The sequence below is a fragment of the Rutilus rutilus genome, assembly GCF_951802725.1.
Source record: "Rutilus rutilus genome assembly, chromosome: 4".
In the NCBI taxonomy this organism is placed as follows: Eukaryota; Metazoa; Chordata; class Actinopteri; order Cypriniformes; family Leuciscidae; genus Rutilus; species Rutilus rutilus.
In genome coordinates, this window is record NC_140212.1 from 14188262 (window position 1) to 14203034 (window position 14773).

Below are 14773 nucleotides of genomic sequence, written 5' to 3' on the forward strand. Positions count from 1 at the left end.
AATTAAAATAATTAAAAATATTAATATTAATTCATTAATAGAATAGAATTTTCTAATTCTGTATTCTTTTATTTTGTTGATTATATTATATAAACAATAATTTATTAAATTAATTGTAATTCAAATGCACATACATGTGCTAAATTAAGATTAAGAATCCACTTATAAATGGCCTGCAAGATAAAACCACATGCCGTTATGCACCGTTGTTACAGCTCTCTTGATTCGGATACCTGATTGGCCATTTGCCTCATTCTGCAGTCAGATATTTTTATATAATGACCACTAAACTGTAGGATAAAGTTATCTGACATAACAGTTTTTTTTTTGTATTCTCTAGCTGTGGAATGTTTATGATGATGAGGAAAGGGAGCTTGAGGCCAGCTTGTACTTCTCTGCTCCAGTGGACAATGGGACAATGATAGATCTGCGCTGGCTGAGGACCCTGGTTCTGCACACATTAGAGCTTCTGTACTACCAGTCCAAGTGGGAGAGTCTCGCCCACCTCGCACTACTTTTCAACACATACACTAGGTACGCTTATAACTCACTGATGCTGGTGGCATTGGTTTGTGTACTTGCTGAAAGTATACACGCAACTGAAAAGTTTATGAATAGAATTCCTCTCACAAAAGAGTAGCTATTGAAATACAAGATGCAATGCGTCATGGGTTTCAGGGAGCGCTACTCTCACATGGTAACACCTGTTCTGGTGCATGCACAGAGGAGGCTGTTGGACAGGATCAGCTGTTTCGGTGGTCCTCCAGCCCCTCAACCTCACTTCATCTACACTGAGATGATCTCTGGAGAGAAGGTAGACAGAAATGATCACATACACATAATTCTTATCAACTTTGGGCAGAACTATTTAACATTTTGAGTTCGAAGCCTGTTCAACAAACATTTGCAATGAATACTCCAGATGTGCATCCATTAGATTTGGTAAAATGACTAAGTTTTGTGACTGATGTCCATAGGTGACCTGCCGGAATTATGCAACCAGACAATTGCTGTTTCCTTGTGGAGAAGGTCAGATTATGATTACTGCAAATGATACTAACCCAGAGCTCAAGGAACTTGCAGGTACAGTCTACAGAAAAGGGTTGCCGGGTCCCATTTATTTTCTGATAAATGTTGTGTGTTTTGCATGTCACATTTGGGCCATGTATAATGATTTGTATTTTAAATTTTTTTAAAGACCATGTTTAAGTCTTACTTGTGTGTTTTATAATTATTTTTATCTTTATTGCAGATGTGAAGAGAGCCATGTGTCTGGTGTGTGTACCGTTGGATGTGAGTGACACACTGCAGTGTTTCAGAGAGACTCTGGAGAGAAGAAGTCACGCACTGCTGACCTTTCAGCACAGCCGAACTCTACTCCTGCTGCTACTGGCCGACACACAGCACTGTAAGTCTGACCCACACCGGGTCAGTACAATTTTTTTTTTACTTGAATACGTTTATTCACCAAGGATGCATTCAATTGATCAAAAGTGAGAGCAAAGACATTTATAATTTCTATTCTTCCAAGAACCATGATTAAAATGTATCATGGGTTCCACAAAAATAGTAAACAGCACAGCTGTTTTCAACATTGATTCTAATAAGAAATGTTTCTTGAGCAGGAAATCAGCATATTAGAATTTCTGAAGAATCATGTGACACTGAAGACTGGAGTTATGATGCTGAAAATTCAGCTTTGCCATCACAGGAATAAATTACATTTTAAAATATATTAAAACAGAAAACTTCATTTTAAATTGTAATAATATTTCACAATATTATGTTTTTTAGTGTATATTATATCAAATAAACCAGCCTTGGTGGATGAGCAAATGAGATTTCTTTAAAAAACATTTAAAAAAATCTTACCGACCCCAAACTTTTGAACATCACAACCATAAAATGTTTAGGCCATGGCAAAAAGTACAGAACATGACTTAATGAGACTTTTACATTAAATTATACCTAAATTGCAAAAAGTTTTACTGCAAACCTTATTTACTACTAAAGTAAAAAACGCTATTTTAAAAGCACTTTTGGTAACCCATGCCATTCTAATTTTCTTCTGTATTTTAGGACTTAAAACTAAACACTTTCAACTTTTTTTTTTTTTTCACTTTCAATCACACCCTTTATATGTGGCCTCAGCATATATTGAGGTGCCATTCTCCAAAGAGACCAGCGGCGTTCTGCAGGGGAAAGTGGAATTCAGCATGGCAGCTTGCATCCCGCCAGGTGTCAGACCTCCAGACCTGTCCACAGAAGACTTCAACTCTCTGGGCTCCATCTACAGCCCCACCCTCCCTACATCACAGCTCCAGACTGTTTTCTCCTCCTACAACAATGCAATTAGTGAGAACTGATCTAAACTCTAACACATTACAAGCTGAATTTGTTCATGAACAAGCTTTTGCAGTACAGATATGTTGTTTTGTTATTTCATGCAGAATATCTTCAAGAAAATAAGTACAACTCCCTCCAGGTGCAAGCACTCCATGACCTTGGAAACCTGCATTTCTTCAATGGAAATCGAAAGTATGATGTGTTCATTGCATTGGTTTCCTGCTTTGTTTATTAGTTTGAGCAGTTTCATACTGTGTGTTTACACTACTGTTCAAAACTTTTTTTAGTTTTTGAAAGACGTCTCTTATGTTCACCAAGGCTGCATTTATTTAAAGGGGTCATGAACTGGATTATTTTATTATTTTATAATGTTTCCTGGGGTGCCCTTATAATGTTAGTATGATTTTTACATAAAAATTGTCATGATTTTGAAATAAAAGGCATTTATCCTAGCCTTTAGCCTCTGATTTGAACGCTCTGTTTGAAGGGGCGTGTCTGCTGTGAGACTTCAGTGTAAACGCCCACTGCTGTCATTGGCTGACATCTTTGCATATGAAATAGCCAGCATTACATGTGGAAATCTCTCGAATACTTTTACAAAGTTTTACTATTACAGCTATTGAGATTAACGAATCGTGAAAAGATGATGATTATAGCTAATGCTTTAAAACAAACTTTTAAACATTAGTCTAGGTAATTGAACGTTTTGCATATACACTGTAATAGGAGATGAAGTGCATCTTTTATTAGTGAGTTTGTTTGTTTTTGTATAGATCTGCACACTGTTTCTGGAGTAAGGCTCTGGACTGTGCTCTGCAAGACTCTGGAGTTCTGGAATCTTGGGATGGTGACTCATGGAGCTGCAGCTCCTCTCAGGAAACCCTGCGGCATGCTGGGATATGGGGTTGTCTCCAGGGAGCTTTGCTTTCCGCCAAAATTGCACAGTGAGTGAGAAACCATGAAATGTTTTTGTAATGGTGCTCCATTACAGCAGTAAGATTTCTCCTCTATTGACAGGCACATCCTGACATCCAACATCAACCAGCGCACAAAATGCTGCCTTCTCTCTGCCAAACTCTTCAAGGTCAGAATTGAGTCACTGAAATGTTATTACAGTTGAAAGAAAGGACCTCGGTTTTTGTATCTGAGGCAATACAAAAAGTTTACTACGGTCATATGCTTTGCAGTGCCTACTGATGGCCTCTTTGCCCCATCCGATGACAGACCTGTCATACTCCACATACTCTGTGGAGATGGAGCTTATCCCAGGCATCGACCTCTTCTCTGAGCAAGATCGTGGGAATCTTGGCACCACTATTGCCAGTTTGTCTTTTCTCTGCCACTGGCTATATACCTCAGGACACCTTCTCAAGGTACTAGAGCCTAGGGGTATGCGATATATATCGTCTATGATAATATTGTAATTGTTGTTTTAATGATATGCAGTCTGACATTTTCGCATATGTCCATCACTTTACAACACACCTAGAGTGCATTGCATACACTACGTGATGTAGTCTAGTAGGTTAGACTAGTGCGCTTGTGCATTTAGAGTGCACGCTTTCACTGCCAAAATTTAAGATAAGGGGGCAAAATACCTCTGCTTGTCTTTTATTGTTATATCATTTAATATAGTTAATATTACACAAAGAGTGCCGGTTTTCTCCAAATATTAGCACGATTACAAATGTGATATTGATGTTTACAACAGTTCAATAAACAAGAAGTTAATATTAAGTGACTTACATTTTAGACAAAATATTGTCTTTTTTATCCATTTCGCCAACGTAAATAGTTTGAAAAAAAGCCATAGGACCGGTTTGCATCTCTTAGCAACGCACAGCGGTGAATGAACAAATCATTTGAATAAATGATTCAATGACTGAGTCATTAAGATAGTCAAATGCTTCCTTCCTTCCTGAATCAGCCATTTGAATGAATCGGTTAAATATCTTGGACTTCTGGCCCTATCATACACCCGGCGCAATGCAGCGCCAAGCGCGATGCAAGTGTTATTTTGCTAGTTTCAGCCTGACACAGTTATCATTTTCACGTCTTGCGCCACGTTGTTTAAATAGCAAATGCATTTGTGCCTATTTATGCACCCATGGGCGTGCTGGTCTGAAAACGAGGTGTGTTCAGGCGCATTGTTGGCGCTTTGCTATTTTGAGGCAACTGAAATACACTGCGCCATTGACCACCAAAAACCTGGTCTAAAGTCAATGGCGCAATATATATTTTTTATTTAAAGTCCGCGTGAACCGGAAGTTGCAAACGACTTTTCTCCAGTGCTGTGACGTATTTCCCAGTGAAAAGGAATATTGAACAGAGGGCAGGGTTTTACTCTAGCGCTCCTCCTCTCCATCTCTCGCTCATTACAGACTAACGATTTGAGGGGAGTGGTTAAGCGTTTCCCAAACCAAGCCGTCAAACCTACGTCATCAGAGAAGGTCCTCCAAGGCAGAGGGGAGGGGCATTTTCAGATTTTGATTAAAGTCTTTTCTGTGTTTTAACTTGCACGGATTAATTGTTCACCACAAGACTAGTAATATGCGCTAACAAAGTAAATAGGGTCCATTTTGATTTCATGCCGACTTTAAGTAATGCGCGCCTATATGCGGGTCCACAATCCTTAATTACTCATTAAGAGAATAGGGACAACCCTTTTAGACCATGCGCTGCGCACGCCGACCATTTTTCCCGTCGTTAAACTAGCATAAGTGCAATTGCGCCCTGCACTTTAGACTATGCGCTTAGATTGTTAAAATAGTGCCCTTACTCATTAACAGTGACTTGCTGCCACCTACCGGCAGTTTTAATTTCATATCTTTTCATTTTTTTTAAGAATTCATTGATTCATGTCGCCTCTGAGCTGCATTAAACAGTCTGTAAATATATCTAAATGCCACTTCAGATGCAGCTTCTCTGTTTCCTCTGCATTGCAAAAATACATTTTGTTAATACTGATTTCATTTGATTGGCAACAGCCCGTCTTGTGTCATCTTATTGTAATTTAATTTATTGATTAAATGTAAGAATTTTGACACAAAAGATGATGCATACATTTAATTAGGTTAGAAAAAAATGCCCATAAAAGGTAAAAAATCTATTTAAACTTCAGATAATTTCTGTCATTGCTGGAATCTGCCACCACACAGAATATCAAAAACTTTAGGAGTCAGCTGTCCATGGCAGTCCTAAACTTACCAAGATACCAGTACAATAACACACTCAGCAAAATATCGTCTAATTATCGTTATCGATAAAATTCCAGAAAATATTGAGATATCATTTTTTGTCAATATCACACACCCCTAAACACACTCATATTAAGAGCAGCCTTTGTGCATTTGATGTCTGATACATCTTAATATTCAACACCTGCTGTCTTACTGCTTATTTCAGTCTCTTCCTGTTCTGGCTCTGTACCTGTATATTGCCAGAACTGTGTGTCTGGATCCACACCTTACTGTCAGATGCAGAATCCTGAAGGTTTGAAAGACTTCATTGTGTCTTTCTGTTATTCTTGTATGTATTGAAAAGCTGTATTGCAGTGGATGTATTTGTCTGTTTTGTGAGTTTTAATCAAGTGTTTCTGTGTGTATACAGATAAAGGTATTGACTGAATTAGGGGCCTTCACTCAAGCGGTTAAAGAACTCAGTAATCTCACATTTGGCGTGGAAATCCCTATGCCTCATGGATGCCACCACAGAGTGGAGAAGCCATCTTGGGTAAAACACCATAAACAGTATAGGATATGTTTAGCTTCTATATATTTAGACAAAAACAATACATGCAATTATCTTTTGTCTAGTGAAGTGTTCAGTTGCCTTGTCTTGAAAAAGGAACTGATCTGAAGCAAAACACATTTTCTCTATTTTTTTTTTTCTTGAATATCTTTAAAACTTTTTATTTTCTTTTTTTATTTCATCACTTTATGCTTTTTACATAACACTTCTAGACTACCATTCAATAGTTGGGGTTAGTAAGTTTAAAAAAATAAAATAAATTAATATTTTTATTCAGCAAGGATGCATTGAACTGATAAAAAGTGACAGTTAAGACGTTCACATTTTATTTTATTCCAAAAAATTTCTAATAAATGCTGTTCCTGAAACGCTGAATCCTGAAAAAATATATATCATGGTTTTTGTTTGCAGCATTGGTAATAAGAAGAAATGTTTCTTGAGCTGCAAATCAGCATGTGACACTGAAGACTGGAGTAATGATGCTGAAAATAAGGAATAAATTACGTTTTAAATATATTCAAATAGAAACACTTATTTTAAACAGTTAATTTGTTTCACAAATTAAATAAAAATGTCTCACAATCACTGTTTTTACCGCAGCCTTGTTGAGAATGAGAGACTTCTTACAAAAACATTTAAAAAAGTCTTACTGACCCCACACTTTTGTATGCTAATGAATATAGTATAATAATTGTTACATTATTTTTTTTTATGTCTTGTAATTTTTAAATGCACATTAAACCCCACAGGCAAAGGAAATATTTATTGAAGGAAAACCCCTGTTGGATCCTTCCAATCTTCAAGTAAGTTTACCTGTTTTCACAGCTGTATCATTAATAAAAAATGATCGATATTTACTTCATACTGTACTGTACTGTACTGTACTTGAATATGAATATCATGCTTTATACGATCCATTTCTTAGGTTCTGGAAGAAGTGGTCAATAGGAGGCCAAGTAAGGACATCATGGCTGTTTATGGCTCAAGATTCACCACATGGCTCTTGATGGCCAGAGTTCATCTCATCTTGGCTATATGTAGTACTATACAAGACCTGCCTGAGCCACCGCCACCAGGTCTCATTACTAGTTTGTTATGGACAATTACAGATTATAAATCTACATAAACCCTTACTGAATCATATACTTTAACCCACAGAGTTATCCAAATCTCAGGAGAAAATTTTGCTTGATGCCTCCAGCAGTGACGAGTCCAAGCGTCTCCAGCTCAGTGCCAGGAAACTCACATTAGGAGAAGTCAAGGTGCTCCATTTTACCTTCATTTTATGACGTTAAAGCTGTCCAACTATCCTTTCTGTTAGATTGTTCTTCCAGATCTAGGCTTATAAAATGTTTTTAACATTATTTGACCCTATAGCAATAATGGCTATGAAGTGTGACGTTATAAACACAAATATACAGTAAATGCATCTACCAAATGCCAAGAACATTAAGGACAAAGTTAACATAATTTCTCTCTATTGCCCTGTTCAGGCCATACTCCTAAAAGAAGCACATGCTCTGGTTAGTCCTGAGCTCTTCACCCCACATCCGCTGAGCATTGATCCTGAAGAAATGGAGCTGGCAGTGGAGATCAGACTGTTGATGTCCAATATCAACATGCAGCAGGGCAGAATGGCTGCCAGGTAGTGCAGAAACATAAATCATGAGGAAGAGTGCACGTTTGTAGTTGTGTGGGTGTATACACTACTGTTACAAAAAAGAACTGACAAAATGTAAAATGTGTACCTTGAATGCAATGTAAGTCGCTTTGGATAAAAGCGTCTGCCAAATGCATAAATGTAAATGTACAAAATCATTAAGATTTTTTTTTTTTGAAGAAATGTATTTATTTAGCAAGGAAACATTAAATTGATCAAAAATGACAACAAAGACATGTATAATGGTTTAAAAGATTTCTATTTCAAATAAATGCTGTTCTTTATTCCCCAAAGAATCCTGACAAAAATGTATCAAGTTTTCCACAAAAATATTTAGCCTCCCAATGTTGATTCAGCATTGATAATAATAAGAAATGTTTCTTGAGCTAAAAATCAGCATTTTAGAATGATTTCTGAAGGATCATGTGACACTGAAGACTGGAGTAATTATGCTGAAAATATTACAATAGAACTCAGTTATTTTAAATTGTAATATTTCACAATATTACTATATTTTTGAGCAAATAAATGCAGCCTTAGTGAGCATTAGAGACTTCTTTCATAAACATCAAAAACCTAACCTAACCAACCTCAAACGTTTGAACGGTAGTGTATGTTCCTGGGGATTCATTTATGTCTGGATGTTTGAATCTACTAAAAATCTAAACATTTTTAATTTCTATTGTAGTGCAGATCTGTCAGTGTCTGCTTTGAGGCTCCTCCAGAGTTCTCTTGTGTTTCAAAGTGATTTCCGCCCGCTACCTCCTCCTAAACCACCCTCCTCTGCTCTCAGACGACCCAGAGCCAAAGCATATCAGGTAATGATCAACCTCTGATTTACTTACATAAATTCAATACTTAATTCAGATCTTGAGTCTCTCATGTTCTAAAAGATAGATTCAGTTTCATAAAAAAAAAAAATGTTTTAAGAGTTTTAAAGAAAATCTGTCTTTTCTCTACAGACTACCTCCCGGGATGCAAAGTCTGTTCTCAATCTCCATACCGGAGATCTCCCAGAAGAGTTGGAAGCGAGAGAACGCATGGATCTCCTTTTCTGGCTGCGCTGTAGGCTGGCAGTGGTTCGTTCCCTCGTAGGCCATATCCCTGGAACTGCAATCTACTCTGGTTAGCTGCTCCGAAAAGCTTAATGTGGTGGAAATATCGTTGGATGGTGTTTGTTGATGATTCTTGCATGTGTTTGTGCAGGTACAGACAGTAGTGCAGAGGCGCTCCGGCTGCTGAAAGAGGGTCTGGATGAGGCAGAGGCCTGGGGAGATCCTGACACTAAAGCCCTCCTGCTCCTACAAGGCGTCCAACTCAACACACACCGTGGCAGACCCAGAGAAGACAGTGCAGCCATGCTACAGGTCAGTAGGTAGCTATGACAGTTGTTTGTGATTTAGTGCTATTTGACCTGAACTTGACTGTTTCTGTTGGCCGATCACATGTGTGTCTGTTTAGGAAATTGTGAGCTTGTTGTCTGGGCGTAGTGCTCTATCTCTGCGTTCTCAAATGACTCTAGCTGAGGCTGCATTATTACTTAGTGAACTGAGAGGAACAGGAAGCCAGACTCTCCACCTGCTCACACAGAAACTACTGCAGCAACAGGTTTTGTTACACTTTTATGCTCAAAATGTTTGTTAAAACTAGTCGCAAGAGAAAAAAATTTATGTAAAATTCCCATTTGTTGTTATCTAAAATGTTTTAGGACAGTAAAGATCTGGTAAAGTTGTACAACTCCCAGATCACATGGTCATATTTAACATACAAGAACAAAAATATTAAATGCATGTGTTTTACATATTTTATAGTGGTAATATTATTCTTTGTTTTCAGCTCTGTGCCACTGGAGAGTCTATAGGTCTCAAAAAAGGAGGCGAGGTGGAACTACGAGCGGGCCTAAAGAATATTTATCTTCCACAGCTTCCCCTGCTTGCCAAGACAACCATGCGGATTGGTATGACACCTACAATAAGGCAGCTCTGTATTGATATTCCTCTAACATTATGGTTAGGTGTTTGTCCTTAACCTGCAATAATTCAGACAGAACTGCTTAATGTATAAAAACCTTTTTTAAATACCTTTACGTATGCTATGCTTTGTGTTGTGTAGTTTTTTTTTGTTGCTTTATTTTGGTTTTGTTTTGTTTTGTTTTGTTTTGGATAAATGCACATAATTCTCTTAATTCAATTATATTGAAAGAATGTTCAGAATTGAAAATATGTAGAATTTGAGTACTAAATTGTGATTGGTCTTCTTTCTTATATAATTTTGCATACTAAGCTGTTATTGGTATTTTCTTCCTCGTGTCTATTTACGCATTTCTTCTACACAAAATCAAATTTAAAATTTCAAACCTAAACCTAACTTAAAACTTTAAAATAATTATTTTGCTATGCATGGGTATTTCCTTCTAAAAATGCAAACTTATTTTGTATTGCAATTTTGAAGGCTCAAAATGTTATTATGCTGTGTATTGATTCTTTCTGTTCCAGGTCGCTCTTTGGCATTGCAGGCCTTGTCACGTTCTTCTGAGGGAGGTGAGGAGCCCTGGAGGCCCTTAATATTTGCTCAAGAAGTTTTGCAGTCTGCACTCAGCATTTCTCAGGCCTCTGCCAACAGAGACCGCCAGCTGGAGGCTGATATCCTCTATTGTACAGGTGATCAATAGGTGAATTTTTATATTGGCCTCTTATCTTGTGAACCAGTTGTAGATGGTTGATCATTTGTGTATACAGGAGTGGTGGGTAGACATCTCATTCCCATGCAAAAATCTGGTCCCCAGGAAGTCCTAGAGGCCTTGTTTGGGTGTTTAACCACATTTAAGCACACTCATGGCCAAAGCTTACGGTAAGTTGTTTAACTAAAGCTCAAAGTATACTTCGGCCATCCGCATTCCGCAGCGGTCTGTGCACTGTCCGCGTGCATTCCAATTTTTGTGTTAGCGCAGATGGTTTTACAGCGGCTGTTGCATTTCTATCGTACAGAAGTGGGCAAATATTAAAGATTAAGTGGACATTTGAATTACAAGTTGTTTGGCCAATATTAAACAAGGATTTGATCATTCCGTAGTGTAACAGCAACTAACACCAGGCTGTTGGCGCCCTCTGCAGGCATTTGTTATAATACGTAATGTAAACAAGTTTTGTTTATATTAGTTTATATCATTTATTTTACATGGTGTATTTTAACAGTGTTGTTCAATAAAACCCATATGATTACTTTGATACTTTACAGTATTTGAACCAATTATTATTGCTTGTTATTATATATTTGTATTTTAAGTAATTTTAAAGACTGTTGTTCACTTGGATCTATTTTTATTACCACTATTTTTTATCCGATTACTCGATTAATCGATGGAATAATCGGTAGAATACTTGATTACTAAAATAATCGATAGCTGTAGCCCTAATTAGAACCTCATTGTGTAAGAAACATGTGGGGAACAGAATGTAGACAGGATTGGAAGTAGGAGAGAGAAAGGGGAGAAGTCCACGGGCTGGGACTCAAACTTGCACAATGTGTTAGTGCTGATTTTGTGTGTGCATGTTTAAAGATAAACTTTTTGGTGTTTTTGCCTTTTATTATGATAAGATCGTATGTAGGCAGAAAGCGAAGTGGGAGAGAATCAGGAAAAGTCCTCGAGCTGGGACTTGAACTTGGGTCTCCCAAAGCACTACTGCATAATATGCTATTGCACTGCCCATGAGGCTATGGGCTCCAACTATCCAGCATCAATTTTGTAAATCTTAGAACCACATTGTGTAAGAAAGAAGGGGGAAACAGAATTCGACTGCAAATAATCCAGCTGTCGGAATTCGTTCCCCCACCCCTATGATGAGTGATGTTGATGTAGTGGCTTAAAAGATGCTGATTCCAATCTTTGTGTGGATGGAGCTTAACCAGCATCAATTTAAAGATTAATATTTTGGTGTTTTTGCCTTTTATTATGATAAGACAGTATGTAGGCAGGAAGCGAAGTGGGAAAAAAATCATAAAACATCCACAAGCTGAGATTTGAACTTGGGTCTCCCCAAGCACAACTGTATGGTATGTAAGCATGCTGCCCACAAGGCTATGGGCCCCAACTAGCCAGCATCAGTTTTGTAAATCTTAAAACCTCGTTGTGTAAGAAACAAGGGGGGAACAGAATTCGACGGCAAATAATCCAGCTGTCGGAATCCGTTCCCCCACCCATATGATGAGAGATGTTCATGTAGTGATTTAAAAGATGCTGATTCTATCCTGTGTGTGCATGGAGCTTATCCAGCACCAGTTTGATAAATATTAGAACCTCCTTGTGTAAGAAACATGGGAATCTGGGAACCCCCATGATGAGAGATCAGGGCTCAACGCTAAGGATTTTTTCAACTGGCCAGTTGTTCAAATTTTTACTTGCCCTGACAAAATGTTCACTGGCCCCACAACAAAAAAATCATAAAGTGAAAGAAAAGATAATGGGTCTATAATATAAGCCCAGTATTGTTTTCGTTATTTTTGATACATGTAACCATAATAAATAAGGTTATGACACCAAAATCTACTAGATTAAATCATTTAAACAGTAGGTAATAAAATAGGAACCAATAATCAAATCACGAGCAATAGCACAAATAAATACAACAGAACAAACACATAAATGAAATAAACAGTGCTTTTCAGGTTTTTCATGTAGGTTTAAACAGGAGATGTTTTAGGTACAGACATTGTAATCTAAGGTATAAATATAACTATAGATCAGCCTTTATTTAAGTTAATCAGTGAAGAGCAGTTAACGATGCATAAATAATGTTTTGAAATGTTGAAAATATAAAAGGTTAAATACAGTTATTTGAAATTATTTAAAAAATGAAGATACTTTAAATGTGAAATTAAACCCGCCAGGAGGTGGCAGCAAGTCCCTGTTAATGAGTGAGTCACTGAGATTCAACCAATTCATTCAAACAGCTGATTCATTCAGGAAGGAAGCATATTACTGTCTTAATGAGTGAGTCATTGAATCATTGATTCAGCTGATTTGTTCAAAAAGCTGATTAAGCTGATATGATGAGAGATGTTCATGTAGTGACTTAAAAGATGCTGATTCTATGCTTGTGTGTTTGTGTATGAAGCTCATCCAGCACCAATTTATTAATTATTAGAACCCCCTTGTGTGAGAAACATGGGTGAACAGAATCCGACGGCAAACAGAATTCGTTCCCCCACCCCCATGATGAGAGATGTTGATGTAGTGGCTTAAAAGATGCTGATTTTATTATGTGTGTGAATGGAGCTTAACCAGCATCAGTTTAAAGATTAATTATTTGGTGTTTTTGCTTTTTATTATGATAAGACAGTGTAGCAAATTAGCTCTTTGAAATATTAATGATCAATAATAACTGGTTATAATTGATTATGAATATTTGGATCAGTTAATATAATTAACTTAATGTTGTAAATTAATATTACAATCAATTAACCTGTTTGTCCTGTGAACACTCAGTGTTAATTGTTTATTAATTCTAAGAAATGTACGTTTCCGGGGCATGGGGAATGTCTTTCTTACTTTACAGTACTACTAAGTGCAAGTAGTCAAGATCTATGATTAGAGACTCTAGATATGAGCTTGAGACACGGACAACTTTACGTGTGACATGAACAAGATTTTATTAACTAGACTAAACACTTAAACTATTCTAACATACACATACATACATGCATACAGTTTACCAAGGGAAAGAGAGCTGAAGCAGAATACAGGAAAGCAAGAAGTTATAGCGTTGTTTGAAATTCAGCAGATCAACAGCCTTGAGCAAACCATCAGTTTAGTTCTAACACGCTCTTCTTTAAAAGGGGTAAGGATACTTAATGTATCAAATAATGAGACTAAGTTCGATACTTGCATGTGTCGCCCATTTGAATGAAAAAGTCCTGATGCAATTTGTTGAAGCTCCAGTTGATCTTTGCTGATGTGGTCTTAATGAGAGAGAACGAGTGGGAGTCAGAGAATCTTTGCTGAATGGAAAGACAAGGCCGCAGCCTGGCACAAGCTTGGGGGTCCTTAGAAAACTTAGAGCTGATCTTGTGATCAGTGATTTTTAAAGCGTGAAGATGTCACACCCTCTGGAGGTGTGTGAGCCAATAATAATTTTTCCCTTTGGAGGGAAATTTTTCCGACCCATTGTGTTCTAGCAGGGCATTTGAATATGTAATTTCATTGGGTGTTTAAGAAAAGAATCTTCAAGATTCTTATAATACTAGTGCGTCACACAGTTAGCTAAATGTAATGTAAATCAACAAATGGGGGACGAAGATTGGAGTTTATAGAGACCAAACATGCCACACATGATTTTGGTAAACCATAGTATGCAAAGTCTGAAACAACCCAATAGAGTTTACAAGAATACATAGGCCAAACCACATAAAAGGAAAATCATGAGATTGGAAAATTAGATACATACATGTTTATACATTTCTCAAGTGGTTATATATAGAATATATAGGATTAACAGGGTTTATTTCTCCTTCTCAGCAAGAATTAAGTTAGAGTCATAACTCTCTGAAAATTCCTTTTGGGGTTGTAAAACTTCTTATCAGTCTTAATGTGTCCTGTAACAGGACACCGAGTTTTGTCAGTGTGTTAGATTCATTTGTGATAGTTTGGGGGGAAGTTTCATAGACCTTTGTTGGGAGAGTGAGTTTGCTGGATTATTCATTAAATATAATGAATAATTTGTGTGTGTCTGATGGGTCCAGATGCTACAATAGTATGTACGGAGGAAGCGAAGTAGGAGAGAGAGAAAGGGGAAACAATCAAGAAAAGGCCGCGAGCTGGGACTTGAACTTGGGTCTCCTAAAGCGCAACTGCATGATATATAAGCGTGCTATCCACGAGGCTATGGGCTCCAACTAGCCAGCATCAGTTTTGTAAATCTTAGAACCTCATTGTGTAAGAAACATGGGGGGAACAGAATCCGACAGCAAACAATTCAGCTGTCAGAATCCGTTCCCCCACCCCTATGATGAGTGATGTTG

The 14773-nt window shown here is 37.3% G+C and overlaps 1 protein-coding gene across 1 annotated transcript in view; it reads left to right on the plus strand.

The window, feature by feature from the left end:
• cfap54 (cilia and flagella associated 54) overlaps nucleotides 1-14773 on the plus strand; it is a gene marked incomplete at its 5' end in the record, with an annotated part of 36462 nt that overhangs the window by 12781 nt on the left and 8908 nt on the right. Inside the window, 22 exons of the mRNA XM_084407575.1 lie at nucleotides 341-534; nucleotides 679-814; nucleotides 978-1083; nucleotides 1253-1408; nucleotides 2152-2355; nucleotides 2451-2538; nucleotides 3120-3290; nucleotides 3364-3430; nucleotides 3534-3719; nucleotides 5752-5838; nucleotides 5956-6078; nucleotides 6846-6899; nucleotides 7022-7172; nucleotides 7255-7358; nucleotides 7590-7741; nucleotides 8445-8574; nucleotides 8719-8881; nucleotides 8963-9123; nucleotides 9218-9364; nucleotides 9593-9713; nucleotides 10252-10416; nucleotides 10495-10606. Of these exons, the coding sequence (XP_084263701.1) occupies nucleotides 341-534; nucleotides 679-814; nucleotides 978-1083; nucleotides 1253-1408; nucleotides 2152-2355; nucleotides 2451-2538; nucleotides 3120-3290; nucleotides 3364-3430; nucleotides 3534-3719; nucleotides 5752-5838; nucleotides 5956-6078; nucleotides 6846-6899; nucleotides 7022-7172; nucleotides 7255-7358; nucleotides 7590-7741; nucleotides 8445-8574; nucleotides 8719-8881; nucleotides 8963-9123; nucleotides 9218-9364; nucleotides 9593-9713; nucleotides 10252-10416; nucleotides 10495-10606 (2978 nt within the window). The remainder of the gene's footprint in view (nucleotides 1-340; nucleotides 535-678; nucleotides 815-977; nucleotides 1084-1252; nucleotides 1409-2151; nucleotides 2356-2450; nucleotides 2539-3119; nucleotides 3291-3363; nucleotides 3431-3533; nucleotides 3720-5751; nucleotides 5839-5955; nucleotides 6079-6845; nucleotides 6900-7021; nucleotides 7173-7254; nucleotides 7359-7589; nucleotides 7742-8444; nucleotides 8575-8718; nucleotides 8882-8962; nucleotides 9124-9217; nucleotides 9365-9592; nucleotides 9714-10251; nucleotides 10417-10494; nucleotides 10607-14773) is intronic.